Below are 27639 nucleotides of genomic sequence, written 5' to 3' on the forward strand. Positions count from 1 at the left end.
TTTTCCGTTATCCGATTATTATTATCATTATCCCTGGAGAAGTGGGGCCCGATACTAAAAGTTTTCTCAGGGCTGGCCAGGAGTCTAGGTACAGTACTGCTACAGGAACATGTAGATATAATGGTTACAGGTGACTAATTTTGGACTGACAGCTCTCCCAGCTTTTTAAAGTGATTATAAGGTATCTGTTTATTCACAGTGTAAATACAAACTGTTTTAAGTCAGTTCTGAAGGGATGCGTCCATACTGTCCATATCTAAAGTCAAACATCCATGTGCTCCTATGACATTTTCTAGTTGTTTTTCCAATTCTTGTTTCATGACTGTTACTACTACTGTATAGACTTTGTTTGAGCCCAATCAAACTATACCTAGTCCCAACATAAAAGAGTATACATCTTCCTGCCCAAATCCTGCCCTGCTTTGAATACTGTCCTTTTCCTGCCCGAATCTTGCCTTGCTTCAGATACTACCCTCTTAGTTTGGAATTTACTACTCTACAACTGCTGGTAACATCCAAGCATCAGCTATGTCCTCTCAGCTTTTTTAATAAAAACACTGTGGACTTCCGAGTCTTTCTGTTCCACAGGTTTTGCTGGTTCCAACACTGTCTGCCAATGATGATTTCTGATTTGGGTTTGATCTACCACTGTCCCTTGACAACTAGTGTTGGAGAGAAAGGATGAAGATAACTGGCATATACACAGGGTTTTTCTCTCTCTAAGCACTTTTTAAAAGGATACATTTCACAAGCTCCATTTTACAGATAGGAGAACTCAGGCAGAAACATTGAGATGTACAATGGCACATGTCCTGATCTCTTGATTCTGTATCTGGTTCCTTATGCCCAGACTAATTTGCTTGGCTATCCAAAATCTTGTGTTTCTTGTTCTGCGTTCTGAAACCTGTGCTCAATTTATCTTACCCTACATCCTAAATTAATGAACCCATTTCTTTTCCTCTTTGGAAAACATCCTGAAAGTTATGATTCTATATGCAAGAAGAGATCAACCGCAGCAATAACCTGTTGCCATGTTGTCTCATATCTATCACTTTTCTGTATCACCTTGTCTTTCTCTACCTTCTACTCTGGCTCTGGTTGACTCCTCAGTTTTGTATATTCTAATAAACTATGTAATTTACTCCATAATGCTTTCTCCAGGTTCCTGATATATGGTGTGAGTAATAATGAGCATAGCAGCAACTCCTATGGCACTCCATCTAGCTTATCTTACTGCCAGACCTCCATCACATCCGTGGTCCTCCAGTTAATAAAAAGCTGATGCTATTTATTAATAAGCTGATGAATGAATTTCAAAACCCAGTTGAGTAGTCCACAGCGATTATCATATGTATTAGCCAGAGTCCATTAAGAAGACCAAGATGTTAAAATCACTTCGATAGGATGACTCTCTCAAAAATACACGTGTTCTAAAAATGACTTTAGTGTTTGCATTTCATGAAGCCAAAAATAATCATATCTGCCAATAAAGTCCTTGTTCTGGAAAAAAGCCCATGAAAAATTCTATTAGCGACATTCATTTTCTGGAAGATGCTCACCTTGAAAATGCTTTGTCCTCCATAAAGTTATTGTAGGAGTGTTTGTTCTTAAATTATTGGGAAAATTCACTTTAAATGTTCTCCTTATATATAGGAAATATAATTTCCCTCCCAACTGTTCCACAGTTACTGACTTCCCCCTCCCAATTGCCCGAATTGACTTTAGTAGCAATAGCCAGCATTAACTACGGTAATGAACAGGAATACTTGATGTATCTTGCAAGGTCTAATACTGAATAAGAATCTCCCTCAAGGAAGTCCCCTAATGCATTTAATCAGCCTGTATACAACACAAGATTTGATGTGGTTCTGCAGGCAGAAGGGTAGGGAAATATTAGCCTGTTTTCCAATTTATTTTTTTTTAAAAGGGCATTGTCTTAGATCTAGGCAAAGAGACAGGTACCAAGCAAGCCATCACAGTTTGCTAGGAATCTTTTTTGCTCCTGAAAAAATATACGATATTTAGTAGGAGTGCAACATAATATTCCAATATATACTATTTAAAGTGGGACTGGGGGGGGAAACTGGTATGGGAAACAGGAGAGGGAAGGGAGTACCTGGCACATATCCCTTCTGAGGAATCCCTTCTAAATACTTCTGGTTAAGTTACATGTAAACTGGTTTAAGAGATCAGAAACCAGTTTAAACCTGTAACGGAACAAAAGTTCACTGCACTTAAACCTCTTTCAAAATGGTCAAAACTGTTTTAAGATAAACATGGTTGAATGTAGTATCAGACTTAACTGATTTAGGTCAAACTTGTTTACGAAACTTCTACCCTAGACCCCCTTCCTGGTTTAAGTTAACTCACAATCTCCCAGTATCCCAGCATGCTTCGCAGCCCTGGGCTGGGCTGTCTGCTCCAGCGGAGCAGGGTTGGCCCCACCCCTGTCCTCCCTAGCCGGAGCACTATCATTATCACTGCTCCGGCTGTCTGAGAAGGGGTCGGGGTGGTAAACCCCGTTCCGGAGTTCCAATAGCCTGAGGGGAAGTGGGGGTTTAATCCCCACCTCCGTCCCCTCTCCCACCGGCATGGGAACCCAGCTGGGGTCTGTCTACCTAGCAGGGAGGAAGATGCCTTTGCCAGGCATCCCCAGTCTCCCCCATCCCAAGTTGCCGCTCAGGAGGCAGGAGTGAGGGGGGGAGGGGAAGGAGGTGTCGTGCTGCAGCTTCTTGGATTTTTCTTTCACTGTCTTTAACAGCTGTTCCTTTTCTTGTATCTCTTTAGTTAAAGCTTTGCATGTCAATAGTAACCCTTCCAGAGTGATTTGTTTCTTTATCTTTTTATTCACCCAGGGTTTATGCCCAAAGACTACCTATCTGAGTGGATCACTGGTCACAAAATCGTACAAATGCATCTGGTCCACAAAATATATCCCTACTCCAAAAACCTGGTGCTGCTTTTCTTATCACCCACTTTTCTACCTCTGATAGCTCTTTTCTCCCCAGGCCTGCCATATCAAGTCAATCCAAAAAGGGAGAAAGCCCCTGAATTCCAACTTAATCTGTGCTCCCTCCCTTGCAAACTCAGTTTGGCAAGTTTAAGTGACGGAGCCTCCAAACCCCTGGAACAGATTTCTCAATCCCCACCCGTTCTAAATTCAAGTAGCCTTCCGTTTCTGACAACAAAATGTCCAAGTACTGGACACAATAAAGTCTCTCAGTCCAAGCGAATTCAGTCGTGCCCACCCATGGAAGGGGGAAGATCGAGCACTCCTGCAGTGAGTGGGAGGGACCGGGAATGCCTGGCAAGAGCTGCTGCCCCCCTCCCCCACCAGGCACACCCTGGCTGTGGACAGTGCCTGCCAGGGTGGGGGTTTAAGCCCCTCCGCAATCATACTCAGACTGCTGGGGCCTGGCCACACCCCACCTCAGCTCAGCTTTCTTCCAGCCTTCCTGCCACTGCAGAAGGGAGGGGAGGGCTTGCTTTAGTGCCCCCTGGCTTCTAGCTTGCGCCACTGCAGGCATGTGCCTGCATTTCTGGAGTCAAAAGTGAATGTCTATTTACTTGCAAGTTAGTTCAATCTATCCAGGTTAGACTAACTTGCAAAGATTTAATTGATTCAGGCTTTCTGAATGCCTATACTTAGTCCTGACAAATTCCAAAGACAATAAATGAATAAAAAGATTGTTCTTCAGTTGTTTAATTTATTTATTTTTACAAATACCTAAGATAAGCCATTGCTGTAACAAATGCTATAGGACTATCCAAAGGGTGCATGTGTTGTGGGCACTTGCCTCTGGCAAATATTTAGAAAGGTCTTACTTATGTGCCTACAGACTCTCAGGGACTTAAGCAGTTTTGTGGAGTGCTTGCAGATTGTTCCCTTCAAATTAAATTCTCAGCTCTACCTCAGTTGTGTACTTCAGTCCACAAGTGCTTTTGTGGATTTGGTCAATAGTGCTCTGTTCTTTGTGCAATCACTACCTCATGGGCATCACATAAGAAAAGGTATTGGGATTATGAAACTATTATTTTGGTTGTGCAGAGCACAAGCATTACATCTTAGGCAGGAAGTATAGGGATATTTTTATTTTTTAAGACTATTTTTGTTGCCATTATAAAAACTGTATACTGGCAAGAACAACATATACATTCTCACCCTTGCTGAACAACAGCACATTCACATCTAAATATATTCAAAGATATCATAAGAAGTCATGGAATCAAGAAACTACAGCTAAGGGGACAGCATTATTGGTAACATAGTATTCAAAAGAGCTAAATCACTATCTTAATCACTAAATGCCAAACATGCTAACATGTTTATCTTTGATCACCCTAAATTACCCTCTGATTACATTATGTTTGAGATGAGAGCATGCAATGTCAGTCTGTCTTCAAAATTTGCCAAGGAACACGTGCTTGCAAAACACATCAACAATTTCCCATCATGATGCTTTCTTTGCAGCAAAGAGCTGGTCTTCCTGTGTGTGTTGGTACCAATTGAAAAAAAAGCAGGAACACATGCTACTGGATTTGCTAAAAACAGGTGTGTATAACATAATTTGTGTTACTGTTAGTATACACATTGGTGATATAGATTTATAGACACATTAGATGTAAATAGTAACATGGTTTTCCACAATCTAGACACAATGAAGTAATGTGGCAGGAGTTAATTCAGAGACACTAATGTATTTTCAGGCTGAAACCATCTGATTATTAAAAAGAAAAAAAAAAGTAAAAAGAAAATATTAAGTACTTAGGCCTGTGCCTGTGCTCAGATACAAGTTGCAAACCAGCATTCACAGGAACCAGCTCAGGTCTAAGCAGCTTAGTTTACATCAGAACTAACTTTAGATTCGGCATACCATTTTTACGGTGACCTATGCCCTGTGAATGCTTTAACACCCAGCCATTTGGAACACCCTAACCTTGGTTAGGGCAATCTAATTGTAACATTTGTATGTACCCACAGGGGATGCAGAGAGCAGAAAGTAGCTAGTTTTCACCAGTGGCATAATCCCCATAACTCAATAGTGCACATTTGTGGGCACGAGGAGGAAGGTAAATTGGTTCAAAATGGTTGCCCAATATCAGATGTTGGGATGCGGGAGGGCTAGAGGGGTGGTTGGGGAGGGCAAGCAGGTGGAGGGGATCAGGTGTCTGCTGGGGGATGGAGGGCAAGTGCAACCCATGGGTGAAGTGGGGGGGGGGACCTGTGAGGGTGGGGGGTTAGGTGCAACCCTCAAAAGGAGGCATGGCCTGCAGACTGGTGGGGAAGGGGGGCAGGCACAACCCACAAGGTGTGGGTGGGCTGGTGCAATCCATGGGTGTTGCTGTGGTCTGGGAGGGTCTGATGATATCAGAAAGGCTTGTGAGGTCACAGGGAGGTTTGCGGGGGGGGGGGGGAGGGCTAGGAGCTATTTTTATTCACCCGAACCCCACCCCAGTGAACCTATGCCGCCATCTGCCTGCCCCTCCCCCCACTGGGACTTGCTTGCTTGGCTCTGCCAATGGAAAAAGCTGATAAAAGTGGCTGCACCCAGAGTGGCATGTGGGCTGGGGGGACTGGCTGGTTGGGCGGGGTGGGGAGGAAGAGGAGGAAACTGCAGCCAAGGGCTGGGACTGGCAGTTGCATTTTCCCAGCCCCAAGGCTGCACAGGAAAATTGTGCAGAAGCTCCATGCACGTTTGGCCTACATCAAGTAAGGTTGATACTACATCAATCCAGGTTTGTCTTAAACCAGATTCTGCAATTCTTAGTCCAGTTTGTTTTCATGGAACTTCTGTACAGTTACAGGTTTAGATCTATTTCTGGTCACTGAAACTGGGTCTATAAGAATGAGGTCAGCACCAGGATGAGCTAAGTTGAAATCAGGCAACCACTTTGAACATAATTTAATCTCCCAGAATGTCTGTACTTAGCCTTAAGGCTAGGGACAGACATTACACACAAACTGGTTTAAGTGATCAGAAACTGGCTTAAACCTGTAACAGAACAGATGTTCAGTACACATAAACCAGTTTGAAAATGGCTGAAACAGGTTTAAGATAAACCTGGTTCAATGTAGTATCAGACTTAAGTGATTTGGGTCAAACCAGTTTATGCAATGTCTATCCCAGACCCCTTGCTGGTTTAAAATAAAACAGACTCCCCCAGCATCCCAGCAAGCTCTCAGGGCTGGGTAGGGCTCTCTGCTCCACAGCAGAGCTGGCCCTTCCTCTCTGCTCCCTGACCAGAGCTCCGGCAGAGACTTGCAAGCACAGAATATTTGCCTGGCTTCTCTCTGCTAAGTAAGGATTATTCCCCACTCCCCTCTGCCTTTCACAGACACCTCAGCATTAGCTAGCAGATCACATGCTAGCTATAGTCCGTGCTGTGGGAGACAACAGGCAGACAGGCATTGGCGATGTGTAGGGGGGTGCACGTGGGTGCATGTGCACCCACTGAGATTGGCCAGGAACCCCCTGGAAGTTTCATAGTTTCCTAGTTGGTAGGGTCAGAAGGGATCTAAGCAGGTCATCAAGTCTGAACCCCTGCACTGGGCAGGAAAGGATGCTGGGCTAGGTGATTGTCTAGCCTCCTTTTGAAGATCCCCAGGGTAGGGGCGAGCACCACTTCCCTACGAAGCTGGTTCCAGCTCCTAACTGCCCTGACTGCGAAAAGTGTCAGCCATGAAACCAGAAGTGCCAGTGGAATCGCACTTCCATTTTTATCGCTGCTGGTTCAGACTTGGGAGGCACCAGTCGCCCATGCATACAGGCTTTTTGGAGCTAGTCAACAGGTAGCTTAATGTCCTTCCTTGGAAGAGCTGTTTTAGAAAAGCTCCATTAGTTACTGGAGAGAGGCTTTGTTTTCTTAATGGCTTGATAAACACTGAGTTAGGAGTGATAAACATTCCCTACTAGGCTGCTTAGGAAGGGGAAGAATAATCAGAGAGTCCTGCCGGGGCCTGGCCATGTACCCCTCAGCTCAGCTCTGTGGAAGCGTAGCGGGGGCTGCTCTAGTGCCCCCCGGCTTCTAGCCTGAACACTGCAGGCATGTGCCTGCATGTCTGGGATGTCTGTCTGGTTACAAAACTGATTTAGCTTAGCCAGGTTAGACTAACCTGCAAAGACTGAATCAATTCAGGCTCAGGCTTTTTGAACGTATGTCCCTAGCCTAAAGGTTCAAGGTCCACTCTTCAAATTACATCCCGACTAGTTCAGCTGAACAGATTCCAGTGGGATCCTTCCCTAAGGCCACACAATACAAGCAAAGCCACACAGCCTAATAAAGCCTATCAACTTTCTTTACACTCCCAGCCTACCCACTCTGTGGGGCAGTAGGGAACTACCTTTGAGCAACACCCAACCCCCGCTGCACAATGTTTAGCAGAAGCTCCTGTTCACCTGAACTCCTCACAGTGAACACTTGCAGCCTTTCCATGCGGTGCATGTTTGCTATTAGTAATTCCTCTTTCCCAAAGGAGAGATTCTTCATGAAAAGACCAACATTTTTATTTCTTTTCTTTATAAAAAATGTAAATCTACTTCATAATTTAATAGGGATTGTGCCTGTCATACAAATTCTGTAGGGTGGCTAAAAACCTATAGAAAAGGTACTTGCTTTCAAATTATGTAGACTCTTTAAAGAAACTTTACAGGCCTCTCGTGGCAATTTTATTCTCTAGAAGTTGGTGTGGGGTTTAAATTTAACAGCATAAACAATGATAACATACTGCAGTTTCAAATTATTTCACTTTTTAATAACTTAAAGTGCAATTACCAACAGAAATTAAACAAAATTGTATATGATATTAAGTTGTCAGCATCCCTTTAAGCCTGTAGACAGCCCCAGAGATATTAATTTAGCAAAAAGGGATTCATGAGGGAAAATGTTCTTTCACAAAACGAGTACCCTGATTCCAGGACACTAAATGGCTGTTCTTTTGTCCTTTCTGAAGGCAGAAAGTTTTGTATATTGTGACCTGAACGTTAATACTTCCTTTTGCAAATCAGCTGTAGCTGCCACCAAATCCCAACTGAAGGAAGGAGCCACTCACCTGTGTACAAATGCTAAACACAGTGTTATGTGAAACTGGCGTTTTTAATACACAGAGAGTTTGCTCATCACTTGAAGACTGGTATAGATTATGTATATTAAACAATGTGAGTATTTCCATTTTTTGCAGTTCTGCTGGATCAGTCTTTTCTAGCTAAGCAAGTCAGTGTTTAATACTGAGTTCAACAAACAGTTCCCTTTTACAAATGAGACAATACTAGATGGTACTTGGGGTTTTCAATATTATATACAGATGTGGTCTCAGATGTCACTATCTCATGGTGCAGTGGCTGAATTGCACACTAGCATACTACATGATAGGCAAAGGATACTAATGCTAGGAGGCTAGGGCAGGCTTGAAAGTATATAATCCACATAATGCGATTATAAATCAGGTTTATCTTGTGAACTACCAAGTAACTTAATGTGGCTGTTGACTGGAAAGAGCACAATTACTCATCCTCCAATTCTCAGTCTTCTCCTTTTCTTGGCACTGAATTCCCATAATTAGAAACTGGTTTCTCAATAGTTACTATAAGTGTATCCCATTGTGAGTTTGTGCTGACGTGCCAGCAATAGTATCAAACTGACATACCACATGCGTTTCGGAGAAATGTGCCTACCCCCAATTATTCATAGTTGCATTTGAAAATTAAAACAATCTGTCATTCACTAAAAGGATCATTCTAATTCTGGCCAGTATGTTTCTGCTATTTTTAATTAAGACAAACTTTTAGAACCATAGTAATTCTTTAGAGTATTTGCTTATGGCAACCATTTTTCCCCCCAAAACAAACCAAATAACTTGGGAACAGAAGCACATCAGCAAAAGTACCATACTGAAAGAAATTGATTATTTTGTATCTCTCTGAAATGAACCTGCAGGAAGGTTATTCGTTTGATAAATTACTAAACAAAGGAGATCTGACAATGCTCCTTTAATTGTCTCAGATGTAAACTGATAGTTAAAAAGATAAATAATTCTGTCTGAAAAAAAGGTTATCGCTAGTGAAGTAGAAAAACTATATGCTATTGAGAAACATATGGGCAACTTTCACTAATTTACACTTATTTGTGAGGAGCTCTGCTAAGGTAGAAAATAGGGAGCAAAACCTCCCTTGTGCATCATTTGAAAACTGGTATAGGTTTTGTATTAAACAGTACGAGCACTTCCATTTTTAGCAGTTCTGCTGAATCAGTTTTTCCTGACTGGAACAGTTCAGTGTTTAATAATTATTTGAACAAATACTGCTATTCAACAAATAAGGCTATTATGGAAAGTGCATTTTTTTATTATTTACTATTCTGTATAGTAGAATAGTCACATTCATAAGTCACAAAGCTATTACAGCATATATTGCACTGGGCACATGGACTAGGAACATTTGGTTCCAATGTAAGCATGAGCTTCTTCAGAGGGGACATGAAAAGAAGATGCACAAGAGATCCGCATCCAGAAAGTGTGTCAAGACTACGCTTTGTGCTCCGAGTTCTGGACTTGACAAAGTATGAAAAGCTACTGACCAGATGCTTAATGCAATCCATTTTAATGAGGTGATAGGAGCAAAGACCACTGTAAGGAAAGGGGTAGTTAAAGAATGTTTTAATAAACTAGGTTACATTCAAATTGGCAAGGCCCGAGGAAGTTCACCCTTAAAAAAGTAGCTGAAGTAATCTTTGAATCATTAATGATATTAGAAAACTCATGGAGGACCCAAAGGACTGGTGAAGGGTAAACATAATATCTGGCTTTGAAAAGTAGAAAAAGAAGGACCAAATAAATTATAGACCAGCCAGCCCAGTCCTGGAAAGTTACTAGAACAAATCATTACACAACCAATTTGTAAGCACCTAGAAGATAATAAGAAACAGACAACATAATTTTGTCAAGAACAAATCACATCAAATCAATCCAATTCCCTTCTTTGGCAGAAAACTGGCTTAACGAATAAAGAAGCCCTGGAAGATGTCGTATTTTGACATTAGTCAAGCTTTTGACCTAGTCCTAAATAACATTCTTATAAGCAAGTTAGGAAAATATGAAAAATAAATAGCTACAAAGTGAGTACCCAACTGGCTCAAAAACAATGCTGAAAGAATAGTTATGAAAGGCTCTTTGTACATCTGGGATTATACATACCACAGTGGTTTTTCCTGGGTCCAATACTGCTCAATATTTTCTTTAACAACTGGAAAGATGGAATAGGTAGTATGCGTATAAAATGTATGGATGAAATCAAGCTACAAGAAACTACAGGCACTTCAAAATGAGAATTCTAAATTAGCTTGATAAATTGCAGAAATGATCTGAAATCAATAAGATGAAATTGAAGACGACAAAAGTAAAGTACTAAGAAAAGAGGAATCAAATTCATAAAGGCAAAATGGGGAATAACTGGCTAGACAACAGCACCGAAAAAAAAAGATTATAATGGACCACAACCTGAAATGGAGTCAACAATGTGATACTGTTGCCAAAAAAAGCAAATATAATTTTGAGTGGTCTTAAAAGGAATACCATCTGCAAGTTCTAGGGGATAATTATTCTCCTCTCTTCAACACTGTTGAGTTTTTGGCTGGCGTACCCTGTCGAGATATGGGCACTACAATTTAGGAAGGTTCTAAACAAATTATGATACTCCAGAGGAGAACAAAATATCAGAATGCAGCTAGAAAGCATGGCCAATGAGGAAGCACAGAACGAAATGAGTTTGCTTTCTTAAGAAAACGGAAGGCTGAAGACCGCACCTATTTTCCTCAGCCTACCAATGTGGAAGCCCGAAAGACAGGAAGCAAATTTCACCAAGAAATGAACAAAACAAAAGCTTACATCTGGCATTTTGAGCCAACCCTTGTCAGCAGGCATCTTACTAACATAGGTAGTGGTCACAGTGCTACGCTGAGAGAGGGAGCCACCTTAAAACGGCTATAAATCAGTTCTGAAGACAAGTATTTTTATTCCTGACTAGCCACATTTCTTATTTTTCAAACTATTAGGCTGTATTTACATGATATGGGGTGTGTATTTGCAGCTGCACAAACAGTAACAGCACAAATTGGTGCGGCTACTTTGTGCTGCAGTGCATGTCCCTGCTCATGCGGTTTGTAGTCGGACACATGGTCCTGTTGCTTTTTGTGCTGCAGGGGGGACTGGGTAGGGCACAGGGGCCTCCGCACAGCCCCCATGCTGTGCAACCTGTGCCCCAGCCCGCTGGGGAGTGGCACATGGAGATGGGGAGCAGGCAGCCCAAGCCTCCCTGCTCCCCTGTCTCCACGCTGCAGAGCCCCCACTCTGAGGCACCCTGGGGCTGGTTGCATATGGAGCCCCTGTCTCGAGGCCCACTGCCCCCCAGCCACCCACGGAGCAGCAGGCAACACAGAGACAGGGAAGCAGGCAACCCTGGGCTCCATGGGTTCCCCTGGCCATTCCCAACTAATCCCGGTAGCAAACTTTGCCTCAGTGCTGCAAATCAGCAGCACGGGACACTATTTACTATGCAACACGTGCTGTTTGTGGCATGGCAAAGAGGTCCGTGATACCACAAACTGCACGTGCCTAAATGTCTGGATCTGACCTTAAGAGTTCTAAGTAAAAAGTATAGTAAAAAGTATTGTGACTTTTTACTATAAAGTCACAATACCTACTCATGAGAAGGATGTCACCAAAGCTAAACAGAGCAATGCAACAACTGTGAATTATTTTGGTTCACCATCCTTTTTACTGTTCTGTTTTCATCATCCTATTTACGACGTGTTTAACAACACACCAGTTAGAAAATTACAAACCTTGGTATACCTCAGGCGTTCTCTCACCTTTCATGCATTTAAGAACCTGTACATAAAACCCTTGTCTAAATATTTGCAATTTCTCTCTTATGAGCATTTACTCCTTTTTCCCTGTAGAAATGCAACTCTCTAGGAATAGCATAAGACATCTGAAATTGCAGTTCCTCTTTGCCTCAGGGTAGGTCTGGTGATTTTCCAAATAAAATGTCATCTTTGGAATTTCTAGTAACTTTTACATTGTTTAAGAAAGGTATTGTTATTTCATATTTACAATGAACCCTTCATTCCAATGGATCCCAGGGGTCTTTATAAAATTTACAAATTATATACTGTACATAGTACAAAGAAGAAAAGAAATCAAGTCCACCAAAGTAGAAGGAAGTTTACAAAAAGGCTGAGCCAATAGAAGAGAGAAATATATAGTAAATACTGGAACCAACTTCTAAGGGAAGTGGTGCTGGCTCCTACCCTGGGGGTCTTTAAGAAGCAGCTCGATGCCTACCTGGCTGGGGCCATTTGAGCCCAGTTTTCCTCCTGCCCAGGCAGGGGGTCGGACTTGAAGATCTACAAAGTCCCTTCCAACCCTACTTCTATGATTCTATGATATTTAGCAATCCTAAGTATGAAAAAGAAACCTAAATTAGGGCTGCCACATTATTAAATTTGCTTCAAAATTATTTTTTTTAATGTACACTTATTTTCTAGACAGGCAGTCCTCAGACTTACGACACAATTGGTTCCTGAAAACCACGCCTTAAGTCGAAACATTGTAACTCAGAACCAATTTTCTCATAAGAAACAATGTTATAAATGGGGGATTGGTTCCTGAACCAAGACCCGATACCCCAGAATTTTGTACTTGATCAATTATAGATGAGTAATATAGCTACATTAATGTATTTATATTGTAAACAGCAATCATATTGATTTGGAAGGACTACTTTGAGGTGACTTTGCTGGACTTTTTGAAAGGCTCTTGGTTGGACTTTTTGAAGGATTCTTGGCTGGAGTCTTCTCAGGAGTCTTGACTGCAGGTTTTTCTGGAGTCTTGTCTTCTTTCTTAAAGTGTCCAAGGAAGTTAGGACAGATGTTCTCCAGGGAGATGCGTGATGCAGCAAACTTGTTCACTGACGTGGCACTGAATTGGATCAAGCGTTGTAAAGTCGAAACTAATGTCATAAAGTTGAAACCGGGTGTCAATTTATAAACGTTGCCAGTGCAAAACGTTGTAACTTGAAACATTTTAAGTCAAGGACTGCCTGTATTTGAAACCTTTTGATAGCGTTTGGAAGTGTTGATGGCTAGACACATTTCTGAAATTGAAGTGATGGTGCTCACATAAATGCTAAAGTATGTTTAGTAAGAGAAACACCATATATTTCAAGGTTTATGATAAAATCACAATATTTAGCAACATTTGATGAACAAAAACACAACATAAGCATTCTATTTAATATTAAAGACCAGGGTTTTAGTTTACTATTTTACTCTGCTGCCTAATGCTCCAGATGTTGCAGAACCACATGCAGCCAAGGCCTGATCCTGTTTTCAGTGCACTGTGATAGAATTCTCAATGAATTCAATGAGAATAGAAGCAAGCACCAAGTCTACTTGGTTATAGAAAATGAAATCTATGTGTTTGTGAGTGTTCTCCCCCCGCACCTATTTTAGCTGTAGATCACTTCAGAACCACCTGAAAGCTAGTTAACGGAGTGATGGAGGCAGTGTAGTTAATAGAGATTCAGGATTGCGGCAGAAATGCCTGACATCATATACCATCAACAGTTAAACAACAGAGCGAAATACCGTCAGCAGCAAAGGAGCAGAAACAGGAAAACATGCAAGTAAATAACTAAAACATTCGTTTCTTGCTATATAAAAATATTATATATTGCATTTATTAACTCACATTCATTTTAGAAATGCACTGATCACCATAGTAACTAGAATTAAATGGATTCTACCCTCTAGCAGAAAACATAAAAAGCTGCTTGGCTAGAAGAAGCCATTTTATTAATTATTAAGTTACACATCTCTCAGATCCTATCATTTTTCCCTTCAAAAAGTTCCTATTAAAGTCATTTTTGTTCTATGACCGCCATTGTTCTATGACTGCCGTTTGCTGAACTAAGCTATGACAGGAAGCAGAGGGCAAAGATGTACCCTGGCATGAATGGACAAAGTAAAGTCAATGCACTGGTGAACTTTGCTTAGAGTTTCAAGGATGATTTTGATTGGTGTCTGCCTGTCTCAGGTGGATTAACCCATGCTGTTGGAGGGATGGAGAGTGTTAGGGAAGGAAGGAAGGAAAATGATGAGATCTTTGAAATCAAGAACAAGTGGGAAAATACCAGGAAATTTCTACTAAAGTTTTTAAAATAATCCTAAACTCAATTTTCTATTAAGCATATGCAAACTGAGATATTCAGAGGCTCATGAACTTGACTAAACATGGGGAGATTTTCAGGGGATGGTGAAAAGAAAGCTCTGACACCATGGGAATGTTTCAACCACACTTCAACTTGCTTTACAAAATCATTAAAGTGCAAGAGCTTCCCAATGAAATGCTGACTGGGAAGTCTGAACATGGGCAAAATAGCTTCCCCTAGCCTCCTTCTAAGAAACACCTCAACCTACGTTTGCTGTTTTTTTCCAAAAACAAACTCAACCTGAGAATAACCTGAAAACAGAGTCTTGTAGTGGAGAGTATCAGAAAATCTTTACACTAGGAGTGACTATCTGAACTGCCTGTAAGAATCTCCCTAGCAACCGTAGCATTGCACTTTTGAAATACACACAAGTTAAAATGTAAAACATTTACAAATATTAGATATTAGGGGTGTGAGAAACAGGCCATATTCAATTTGGATTCAGCCCGAATCAGGGACAATGATTCGATTTGTTGATTCGGATCGCTGTCCTGATTTGATTTGGCTGAATCCAAATCTGAAGACTCGATGATGATTTGGAGAATCAGTGATTCAGCCATAGACATAGCTTTAAATGGTTTTTCTACATACCTCAAGCTACCAGGTGCAGCTCGTGAATACTGCAATGGTGGGGTTGATGAAGCGCCCCACAGGAGCCCGGGGAGGGGGTGGGAGGGCCCACATGCTCTGTGGTGGACCCAGAAGTCCTTCCAGTCCAATTCCGGGTCCACTGCTGAGTGAGCAGAGGACCCCCCGCACACCCCCCAGCTTGGTGATTGGCCATGAGGGGACCCTGGGTGCCCTCTGAGACCCAGGAGGCACTAGTCGCCAAGTTGGGGGGCAGGGGGAGGCTCCCCAGTGTGCACCATTGTGGACCAGAAAGTGGATTAGAAGTGCTTCTGGTCCACTTCTGGGTCCGCCGACCCCCCCCCGCGCTCCCATAGGATGCTGCATCTGCCCCACCATCTCGGTGTTCATGATCCACCTGGTACCTTGAGGTATGCTGAAAAACATTTAAAGCTGTGTCTACGTCCAAATCATCAAATCTCTCCGAATCACTCCGAATTGACTCGGAAGGTTCCAATTCAATTCAAAGAGATTAAAAGGTCTCCTGATTCGATTCAGATTCATTCATATCTTCTCATGCATCCAAAGATGCATCTCAAGCCGGTCCAGAGAGGTGATACTTCCCTTCTATGTGACTTTGGTCAGACCGCAGTTGGAGTACTGAGTCCAGCACTGGGCGCCGCACTTCAAAAGGGATGTGGCCAGCCTGGAGAAGGTTCAGAGGAGGGCCACCCGCTTGGTGAGAGGGCAGCAGGACGGGCCCTATGAGGAGAGACTGAGGGACCTGAACCTGTTCAGCCTCAGCAAGAGGAGGCTGAGGGGGGACCTGGTGGCTGCCTACAAGCTCATCAGGGGAGATCAACAGCAAATAGGTAGAGCCCTTTAATCCCCAGCACCACCTGGGGTGACGAGGAACAATGGTAATAAGCTGATGGAGAACAGGTTTAGGTTAGAGATCAGAAGGCAATATTTTACAGTTAAGGTGGCCAAAATCTGGAACCAACTTCCCAAGGAAGTGGTCCTCGCCCCTACCTTGGGCAAATTCAAGAGGAGGTTGGACAATTACCTGTCTGGGGTCTTGTGAACCCAGCATTCATTCCTGCCTGTGGCAGGGGGTCAGGCTAGATGATCTGTTCAGGTCCCTCCTGACCCTAGCTACTATGACACTATGAAACTGCCCAGTGAATAAGTTTAAACATAATATCCTCCCTAGTGTGTTAATTATAATAACTTGAACAATGGAAAGACAGCAGCCATTTTATTTAATGTCACTGTTCTCATACAGTAATAGAATGCCACCATTTTGGGTCATGTTGTGGTGGTGGTATAACAGACATGGTACAGGGACAATGGGCAAAGCAAGATTTGTTTGGTAACAGTGGACAACAATATAGTTGGGAGAGATGTTAAACAAGTTTTAAAGCCTAAAATACCCTTCCCTCACCGAAAGAAACAGATCCAGCCTAAGCTATTATCAGGTCAAATAATTACCTTTGTATAACCCCATTATGCAAATAAAAATGGTCTCTTAAAAGGGAAGAAAGTATAAAAAGATGTTATCAGAAGTAGCTACAGAGCATCTAAAGAACACTCGAAACAAACCTAATTATGAAAAAGAATAAGGCCATTTAAAAGTTCTCTATTAGAAACTGAAGATGTAAAAATTCTGAAAGCTTTAAAACAAGATATAATTAAGGTAAAAATGTGATGCAATATATGGTTATATGCTATAATAATCAGGGGTGACTAGTGCCTCCTGAGTTTGGGGATGCAGTCTGTGGCAGGCCAAATGCCCCATATCACTCTTATACTTCTGTGCCCTGTCTTAATGCCCCACCCCCAAACACGATGCTGGCACATGCGGCAAAAAAACTACCCAGTCCTGAGCAGTGCCGAGTCAGGGGCCAATCTCAGGGAGGGCATGTGCCCCCCGCTCCCCGGTTCCTTCCTACCAGTCACCCCTGATTATATTATGAATATATATTAGGGCTGTGAGAAGCTTCAGTCCCTGAATTGATTTGGTGGAGATTTGGCCTGATTTGGTGGCTGAATCTCCGAATCCAAAATGAATCAGAGGACCCTTTAATCTCTCCAAATCAAATTGCAACTCTCTGAATCGATTCGGAAAGATTCAGCAATTCGGACGTAGAGAAAGCTTTAAAAGGTTTTTCTACATACCTCTAAGTAGCAGGTGATGGTGAATGCTGTGATTCTGGGGCACATGGAGTGTCCCACAGAAGCCTGGGATCTCCCCAGTGCACTCAGCAGCAGACCCAGAAGTGGACCAGAAGCATTTCCGGTTCACTGCCAGGTCTGCCAGTGAGTGCACTGGCCTCCCCCCACCACGTCCCGCCAGCTCGGTGTCTGTTGCCTCCTGGGCCTGGGGCAGGGGGGGGCACCTGGGGACACTGCAGCTGATCACCAAGCTCAGTGGACCCAGAAGTACTTCCAGTCCACTTCCGGGTTTGCCACCGAGCATGAGGGGGCACCCCTGCACTCCTGTGGGATGCTCCATGCACCCCAGCATTACAGCATTCACAAACTGCGCCTGGTGCCTCGAGGTATGTAGAAAAAACATTTAAAGCTGTGTCTGTCTGAATCGCTGATTTTCTGAATCAGCATCAAATCTTCAGATTCAGATTTGGCTGACTTGAATCAGGGACAGTGATCCAAATCGATTAATCCAATCACTGTCCCCAATTTGGGCTACATCTGAATCAAATGGGGCCCGTTTCACACACCCCTAATATACATATATTATTATAGTATCATAGGAAAGTAATGCTGGAAGGGACCACAAAAAGTCATCTAGTCCAGGACCCTGCTCAAGGCAGGATCATCTCTGACACAACAATCCCAGCCACGTGTCCATGTATCCTGCTTCTGAAAGTTTCCAGGGACAGAGATTCCACAACATGTTTAGGTAGCCTGTTCCAGTGCCTGACCACCTTCATTGTCAGAAAGTTTCTCCTAATCTCCAATTTATGTTCCCACTGCTGCAGCTTTGAATCCAGTGCTTTTAGTCCTGTCCCCTACAGTCACAGAGAAACACTCATCTCCATCCTCTCTGTAACTGCCCTTCAGGTATTTGAAGATTTATCAAATCTCCCCTCCAGTCTCTTCTTCACCAGAGTAAATAACCCTAGATCTTGCAGTCTAGGTGTATCTGTATATAAACAAAACTGAAATGTTAGCACTAAACTCCTCGGCAACCATCATTCCATTTAAAATACCTTGCGTTGTGGATTCAGTAGACTTTGCAGTATGCAACAATACAATCCTGATGGAACAGAGAATACCTTGGCAAACATGTACACACACACACACACACACACACACACCACCTCTACTAATTCTGTATTAATTCTACCTTTAGATTAGAACAGTGGTTTGCAATCTTTTTTGCATTTGTGGTCCCATCAAAAATTTCAAATGGAGGTACACTTTGGAAATGGAGCACTTTGAAAATTTTGAATGGAGGTACGGACCCCTTTGAACTGTAAGCGCAAGTATTCACATACTTTTGGCTGATAAAGTCTTCTTTTGTGGACCCCTTAGACATAGTTTGTGGACCCCCAGGGGTCCACAGACCATAGGTTGAACTAGAAAATTCAGTCTACCAAGGAAGAAAAGTGTGGCCATCCTAAGAAGATCAAGTACTCATTTCTCTCTAAATTGCTACAGCCTCCCAATTTGAAATAATTTGTTATGTACAGTCTCCTTGATTTCTTAAAACCCCAGTCCCTTGGGCACAGTGCTCACTGCACACCACGTACAGGTATAAGGCATGAGGGAAAGGGATGGAGAATAATGTACAGCCCTGCAGCTATGACTTTGTAATCAATAGAATTCTTGACAGGAATATAAATCTAACTTTCACACTGAACAGCTACTGTTTGAAATTTTCATAGAAATCCTTATTTTAGTAATCACAGTGTTATAGGCTTGCTGCTGAGACTGTACAATGGTCTGCCCAACAAGTGGCAAAAACAATTTATATCCAAAGCTAGGGACAGCAGTGTTCACACTGTGTACAGTTCGGAGTCCACATAACAGTCATGCAGAACATAATAAAGTAATAAATATAATTTACAGCTCTCTAGATCATTTATAACTATCTTTAACTTCTAGTTAATAATTCTGTACATATTTGAGTAGAAGTTGTGTGTCACTGAACGCACGTTGGGGGGAAAGGGTTAAGTTTATTTTAGTTTCATCTTCAAGGAAATATGCGGTAATATTTTTACAACAAAAACTTGAGTAAGTTTAACGTTCTATATAAGATATATATAGTCCAGGCCTTCAACACTATATGACCATAAAGATCTCTTCCAGACCTATCTCCTACGGTTCCTACATTCGAAGAGTGACAATACAACTGTTACTTTTTGAGTGAATCTTCTGTAGGTTAATCAAATAACTAGCTAGAGTTCTGTGAACATATATTGTATTTTTTCTGTGTATACTGGGCAAGTAAGGGCTAGCAAATATGCCTCTGAGAAGCATGAGTTTGTTTAAGCAACACTCACCTCTGAACTTTTAAAGTGGTGCACAGGGATTTAGCTGTGCATTTTCCATAAATGTAGTTTCAATGGATAACCCCTGTGCAGCACTTTGCACAATTTTGGGGTCAATCTTTTACATCAGTTAACTACTTTCCAAAAGCCAAAGCAGAGCACTGTATTAGGTCTGCTCTACACATGCAGGTGGATCCAAAACATGATCCATACAATCATGCTTCCTCCCATGCCACATGTGCATGGCAGGAGGTGCGATTTCGGGATCATGTATTAGATACCATTGTGCCTTTTCGCCAGTACAGAGGGAGCCTGGGATTGTGATCCTGGACTCTCCTTGCACTGGCTCCCACAGCTGCAAGACCTGCAGCTGATGGAGCTCACAGCAGGGGCAGCATTCCCCACAGTGGCCCCATGGGCTGTGAGGCTCACAGCAGCAGCAGTGCCAGGAATGCTGCCCCTGCTGTGAGCTTGTCAGCTGCATGGCACGCAGCGGGCATTGTGAGGAGAACGCTGTCACCCCTACAAGCTTAATGAGGTGCAGTGCTCGCAGCAGCGCCACTGTTTTCCCCACTGTGAGCCCCGAAGCTGACAGAGCTTGCAACAGCAACAACATTCCCGGTGCTACCCCTCTTGCGAGTCCCACATCTGATGAGGCTCGCAGGGGGGCAGCGTTCCTCCCATGGCAAGCCCTGAAGCTGATGAGCCTCATAGCAGAAGCAGTGCTGGAAACACTGCTGTAAGCCTTGCCAGCTGCGGGCCTGGCAGTGGGTGGTGCACTCCTCTGGCTGGGAGCCCCCGAGTTGATGGGACTCCAAGCCACAGGGGAGCACCTGGCCACATGTTCAATTAATGGCATGATTAGAAATAGCTACAAAGTTAGTATACATTTTTTGTGGAGTAACTTTGCAGCTTACTGCTTTTTTATTACACCAGTAACTGGCTGAACATTTGGGTGCATGTGAGCTGAGTCACAACTTAAGGCATGATTAACTGGCTAATGCCTTAAGTGTAATGTGTAGAATGAGCATTAGTCTCGGAGGAGGTCGACTTGTAATATGATGTCCTTCCTATGTACAAATTAATGGTTCATATGTGATCTAAAAATGGAAGAGGCAGAAATGAAAGGCTAGCCATGCATAAAATATTGTTCTTTGAGAGCTGCCTCTGTGCATTGACTTTTCTGGAATGGAACGGGCACCTCTGGCAATCAGTCTAAAGAACCCTCCCCAGAGCTGGACCCATTTGAGGGACGAGGGTGAAGCTTTGAATATTCAGTAACTCAAGTTACATAAAGGAGGGCATGTTCACAATCCCGACACTTCCTTGCCCTGAACATCAGTCCTGAATATACAGAATTTCTGAGGCAGAGCAAGGAAGCAGAAAGTGCACAAAAACAACTCTTGAACAACAAGAGTGGTAAGTTCACTTTCTATTTTGAGAGCCTTGATGTACTTCCACTTGCAGGAAACTAATGAAAAGCATTACTTGGGCGCAAGGTGCAACAAGAGTTCTCAGCAAAACACGGTCACACTGCTCTCCCTCACTGAGCATCAGAGGTCATGCCAAATCCAAAAAGGAATGCATGGAGTTATATAATAAATTCCAATGATCTGTCGTGCTAGAGGTACCTAAGTGCCAAAAATATAGAAGTAGTCCTCAGCCTTGAGGGAGCTAGTACCCTCTGGTAGCTAGATAACAGATAGATGATAGAAAAAAACACAATACAAGTTCTAATCCATGTCCATAGAATTAATACATGTTGTTATGGGTTGCAAAAAACCCTTGATGAAGCTTGGGGATACAACCTGCCTTTTCTTCAGGATAAATATAAATGATAAATTCAGCTCCTTTACTGAATACATAGCTTAAGCAACTGGACCTTGTTCCAAAGCAAAATGATAGGTAAGACTGGAAGAGGAACGGATCCATGTAGCCTAGTATGAACTGATAACAAACTGAAGGCAAAGGATTGATTGGCTTGAAGAAGCATGCCTGTGTGTGTAACAAAAGAGGAGAAAAATGCCACCAGGACAGGCACAGAGAAGGAGAAGAAAAGAGAAGAACAAGTACTGGGAGCAAGGCCCTGAGAAGAAAGCTTAGCAAAAGGCTGATGGACACACAGAACTATGAGCAAAAACTATCCCCTCTTGCTGAATTCCTACATGTTCATGGAAACAAGATTTTGCCCATCTTTATAAACAGTTTTACATAAAGGAAATGCATGGCTATATAATCCATTTCTCCCCATAACCAAATCAATGCACGAGACCAAAAACTGACCATCTTCTTGGGTTAAAAAAAAAAAGGGACATACAACATCCCACCTAATCAGAACCTTGAGGCTCTTACCTTTTTGCTATAATGGACTCTGGTCTGTTGCTCTTTATTTCCTGTCTTTCAGCCTGAACTTCTGCAGATATGCCAGAGAAACAAAACCAGGAGCCCTGCTGAAGTAGTATTATCTACAGTACCAACTCTTGCACTTGCACATGAGCAGGAATATGCGCGTAACTTTCTGACACTAGCTTCTTTTCGGCTAGTCTCTATTAATAAAAAACCCCTCAAATATTGCACTGAAAACACTGAATAAGGAGTGTTAGTATCTTATCAACAGTAACTGGTGAATCATGACACATATCCTGAGAGTTAAAGAATATGCTTTGCAGAAGAATGCATCTTATCAGCAGGTTGATCAGGGGTGTAGAAAGACTTGTTTTCACATCTGCTTCCTTATCCAGATCGGGGTGGGAAATTATTTTGATTGGAGGGTCTTAACGAGTTCTGGTGAGCTGTTGAGGGCCGCAAGAGTAGCCCTGCCCCTTGACGGGTGCCCCACCCTCTGGTCACCAGCCTTAGTCCCTGACTTTTGCCCCCAAAAGTACTTCTTTTGGGAAGGTGGTTTGACATCTTGGAACTGGAAAACAAATTATATACTAAAAATTAAACATCTACAATATCATATTTTAATGTTATGTCAAAAATATTTTTGCCCAGATTTATGTGCATTTGTGTCATATGTAGAGGTGATTGCATAATAGCTCAAAACGAAGTCTTACTCTCATATATTGCACAGGGGAGGAAGGGGTGGGTAAGGGGTTTGTGGGGGTGTAGGTATATGTATGTGGATGTGTGTGTATGTAGGGTGTGGAGGAGGGTGTGAGTGTGTGTGGGGTTTGTAGGGGTGTGTGAGGGTTATGGGTAGCTGTGGGGGGTGTGGGTGGATGGGTAGCTGTGGAGGGTGTGGGTGGATGGATATGAGGTCTGTGGTTGTAGGTGTGTGAGGGGTAGGAGAGGGTGGGGCTGTGGATGTCGGTGGGGTTTGCGAGGGGGTGTGGGTGGGTATGGGGGTCCCCCCTACAAACATACTCCCCACCATTGCACACAGTCCCTGAAGCCAGTGGCAGCACTGAGCGAAGCCCCTTGGCAGTGCACTGTCCCAGCAAGCCCCAGGACTGCATAAGGCCGGGCTACCATGGGGCTTGGGCTCTCCACGTGCCCAAGCCCCATGCTGCCAGGGGGAGCCCTGTGCGATGAAGTGAGTGGTACAGGTTATGGGGTTTGGCCAGGGTGGCAGGGAGAGGGGTGGAGCTGGCACAGCTCCATAGCACAGACCTCCCTGCCATTCCCCATGACCTGGGCATAGCAGTGAGCAGGGTGGGCCACCAGCTCCATCGCATGGGGATCCTGCCCAGAGACACATGGCTTGGGTGGAGAACCTGGGAACTGCATATAAGCCCTGCACAGTGCACCACACCTCCGCTGGCCTGGGCTCCGCGCTCCTGCCACTCTGCCCTAGTCCCTGCTAGCCCTGACCCTGGGGCACCAACACGGGCCCTGCACTCCCACCCAGCTGCCACTTCACTCCCACCCAAAGCTGCCAACACTTCTCCCTGCCCACCCACCCTTCCAACACTGCTGTCACCACCACTCCCACCCCTCACTGTGGCCGCCACCGCTTCCCCTGCCCCTGCTGCTGACACCCTTCTCCTGCCACTTGCCTACATTCCCACCATCCTGCCACAATCCTGGTTAGACCTTACGTACTCTTAATTCTAATAAACAGTCTTTAAATAACACAAAAAAATGAATGTGCCTGGCTCTCAAAGGAGCTACATTTTCATTAAAATCACTTGGACTTTTAATGTAAGACTCCCTCTTTATCTACAGCCACATTGATAAACTCCATCATCACAAAGCAAAGATATCTGAGCAGTCTTAGAAGATCATTCTCTGGTGTAAAACTTCAGTAATACTGTTTACTGTAAGATATTAAAAGAAAGATTTCCAGTGCAATAAACTGACTGCAATCCCATCAAGGTTTATTTTCACTTCTGAGATGTAGGCCACTCAGTCTAAACTACAAAAGTTTGGTGGAAGCTGACAAAGTAAATTCAATGAGCAAGGAGAAGACTCTGTTAATTGGCTAAATATAAACACCAGCTTGAGCTAATACAGAGGTCAGCAACACACAGCCCGTGGGCTGGATCTGGGGCTTCAGCAGCATTTGGTGGCAGGCTGCACTGGCACAGCTGCTCTCCCTGTATTGCTACAGGAAGAGGCGGATGCCTTGGGAGCTCTCCAGGTGCCACCATGAGAGAAGCAGAGATGGCAGTGGCTGGATCCTAGCACCCTTCCACATGCCTATACACCTGTGATCCAAGCTGAGTCAGTCTGGTCCACAACCTGAAATGGTTGCCAGCCACTGGTCTAATACATTTCTCCACAGTGTGTTCACAGTATAATCTTGACAGCACACTATCTCATAAACTTTAAGGATTTACTAGACAGCCATAAGGAATGCTATCTAACAGCAGCAAAGGGGGTTAGAATAGCAATATCTATATATAATAGCAATTGGAATCCCTCAAATACCTAAAATATATAGATTAGGTAACTGAAAAAATAATTAAATAATGGGTTGACATCCAATGTTGCTCTGGTGAAATATGGAAATAAAGGGAAAGACTGTAGTATAACTCATGTTCCCACAGGGCCACACAATACCTCTTTTAAAACATCACTTTGTAACACATACAACACTCAGTTCCTAGAACTGGTTATAATAAGGCATTAAGAATACAGTAATAAATACAAATATGACATGATCATTTTTCTTCCATTATGCCCTCAAATAGAGGAAGACTACCACAACTCCAGAACTTAAAAAACAAAATAAAGCCATCAGGAAAAGGTTTCTGTTTGCCCTTCAGCACTTCTGATTTCTCTAAAACTACTGCAAATTACCACTGGGACAAACTGCTACTCTCCTGAAAATTAGAAGTAGGTAGAGAAGGAATCTGGAATAAATCTGTCCTGGTAAGAAGTACAGCATCATTTATTTTTAATAGTCCTTTCAAAAAAGTTCTGTAACTTTTAATATTTAAAAACTCTGAACCACAAAATGGAGAACAACTAGGTATGGCTATCTCCTTTCAGAAGAAAGGGAAATCTGAGCCACGCAGGAGAAAAAATACTTAACACAATTTCTATCTTTTTTCAGTCTGCTTTGGATTTATAGCTCTACTCCGTTAAATGTTTTTAAGTCTCAGTCAACAAAGAACTATCCAGCTGATTTCCAGTACAGAAACAAGAAATACTAATTGCACTTTCCATGGCTACAACCCTATATATTCCTTCTGTTCAATATTTAATTATGTGGAGAAATGTCTGAAGAATTGTCCACCTTAAAATGTTTCTGAAACTCTAAAAATCTAATTACTGTACTTTCTGACCTAAAGGTATGTGACAAATGTACCTAATATAACTCCCAGCTTCACAGAGATTTTGAACTTGGAATCCAATTGCACATAAAAAAGAACAATACTAAAGATAATTCTCCAGCCATCTCCTTTTATAGGATATTAAAAAAGAAAACTGTAGTGGCTGCAAAATGTTATTAATATTTATTATGCTATTTATCAAAAAGAAAGAAAATAATTATGTCTTTTTCTAAGAAATATGAGAGATACATAGAATGACCGGATTTAGCAGTGAAACCTCTGGAGGTTACTCCACAGCAAAGAAAGAAATGGAAAAAAACCCAGAAAATAATTGCCTGCTATGCATAAATTAAAATACTGCAAAGTTATATTTATTTGTACTCACAGTTGACACTGGTCTCCTTTGATCCCTTTTGTTGTGCAGAAACATTTTCCTGTTTGCATGTGGCAAACATTGGCGTGTCCACTGCATGTGCAAGCTATAAAACCAAAAGGGGAAAAAGGACATTTAACAGTCTATATTATATTTATAATGAAATGTACATTTATGGATATTAATATTGTATCCTAAATGCATTACAAAGAAGGTGCAGTCAAGGTATTAGAAATTACCATTATGAGGCCCTTTTACATGTATATCACTAATACAGTCATTTAATTTATATTTTCCAGTGTTAGGAACGCCAGTCTGAACGTGTCTTTAGGGAGATTTCATCGAAAGATTACTGACACCATAAATAACAAAGATTTCAGTCATTACGGTCTGTCATTTCAATGTGACTTGTATACACAATGGCAAATATATTAGTAATTATTAACAATAAGAGACCTTTCCTATGCAAAGTGAAATCCTGACCTATAACAAAATGGCAAAATCCTGTTGATTTCAGTGGGAACACAGTCTTGCCTGCTATGTGTAACCAAATAAGGCTCTCCCGCAGGTACCTGATAAAATATACAACATACTTGGAATTCCTGTTATACTGGATGAAAATATAACAAATATAAAGATTTTAAATCCCACTTGAACAGCAGCTAATTTAATACTGCATTTGTGGTTCAAGGCAAGAGCACTCTAGAAGCAAAAATAAAGCAAGTACTTTTGCTTTTTAAATACCCCTGAAGCCTCAGTGAGAGAGCAAAGAGAATCTAGGAAGTTCATTTAAATGTATGATAAGTCAATTTAAGGTCCCAACAGGTTGTCAAAGAGTACAGCTCTGTGTAGGCTGAATTCCATCTACCCACCCTTGATAACTTGTGATGAGAGATGTTGCATGATCTGCATATAATGGAGTTGCCTCTGGGTATCCCTGTGCAGTGTATTGAAAGAATAAGATCTGTACAGTTACATAACCAGGACATCAGGTCAGACTAGACTTAACAGTATTATAAATGTTACCAGAGTATCAAACTGCTCCTGAACATGAACAACTTTTTTTCAATAATTCCAAATCTACCTAGGGATTGGATCTGGCTCTCATTGAAATTTTAATTACAACTGAAGTTTTAATTAGAACTGCAGTAAAAGATGTTATGTATGGTCTTCTGGATGGCCATCGATATAAAACTAAATGGTGACCTGCATGTAATAAAACTTTATTTGCCACTTTACAATCCCATTATTAAAGGACTGTTTTTCTTTTTGGCAGAGGGACTAAGTTCTAATGCTCTGATTTCGTTAAAATACAAAGCCCATTCCTGTGACAGTGTCCTAGAATACACACCCAAAAGCCATATGGCTTCCCACTCATACTGGCGCACAAAGAAACAATAGTTATTTAGCAAGGCTGAATCCAAAACTATGGAGTATAAGGCACGCATGACAAAATATACGATTCAGAAAACAGAGACATCCATGTATTTGGGATACAGCGTATCTAACATTTCAGAGAGATCTTTGTCAATGTTTTCTTCACTTGTTAATAGTTAGCAGACCAGAAGCGGGCAAAACACTGCCTGCAGGCGAGATCCAGCCTGCCAGGCAATTTCATCTGGCACACGGGCACCCACCAATTAATTGTACCCTGTCCAGCCTGCACGCCTCGCTCCCACCCTCCTGCACAGAAGGGCCTGGCCCAGGCATCATGCAGCTTCTGGGTAGGACTGTTGCCGCCACTGCTGCAGCCACTAGGGGCCCAGCTCAGCTTCCCTGGTGTCCAGCAGCTCCTCCTCATCTGCCTGCTGCAGCACTCGCTCAGGGCTGCAGGTAGGGAAGCACAAGGGAAAGGAGGAAGCTGGGCAAGGAAGAGGAAGCATGGGGCTGGGGCTGGTAGGAGCATGGATCCCGGACCCAGGGGGGTGGCAGGAGCATGTAGAGTTTGGGTTCACAGGGTGTGAGTGTGAGGGAGGGTGGGGGGGTGGGAACCCCCACACAGACTCCCTCCATGGGGCACAGCCGCTGCCTTCCCCCACTGGCGGCAGCACCAGCAGGAGGCAGTGGTCCTTCGGGGCACTCGTGGCCTGCGGAGGTACTGCCATCCAGTGGCACTGGCTCCAGGTAGAGCTGTGCATGGCAGCAAGAAGTGCAGTCAGCCTGGGCCACCTCTATTGCACAGAGCTCCCTGCAGT

The 27639-nt window shown here is 42.8% G+C and overlaps 1 protein-coding gene across 4 annotated transcripts in view; it reads right to left on the reverse strand.

Moving 5' to 3' along the window:
• Positions 1-27639, reverse strand: part of ATRNL1 (attractin like 1) — a 1033288-nt gene that overhangs the window by 621757 nt on the left and 383892 nt on the right. For all 4 annotated transcript variants that reach the window (XM_019485923.2, XM_059730100.1, XM_059730101.1 and 1 more), the window contains exon 20: positions 25457-25550. In XM_019485923.2, coding sequence (XP_019341468.1) covers positions 25457-25550 — 94 coding nt within the window. The remainder of the gene's footprint in view (positions 1-25456; positions 25551-27639) is intronic.

This window comes from Alligator mississippiensis, chromosome 6 (assembly GCF_030867095.1).
Source record: "Alligator mississippiensis isolate rAllMis1 chromosome 6, rAllMis1, whole genome shotgun sequence".
Classification (NCBI taxonomy): domain Eukaryota; kingdom Metazoa; phylum Chordata; order Crocodylia; family Alligatoridae; genus Alligator; species Alligator mississippiensis.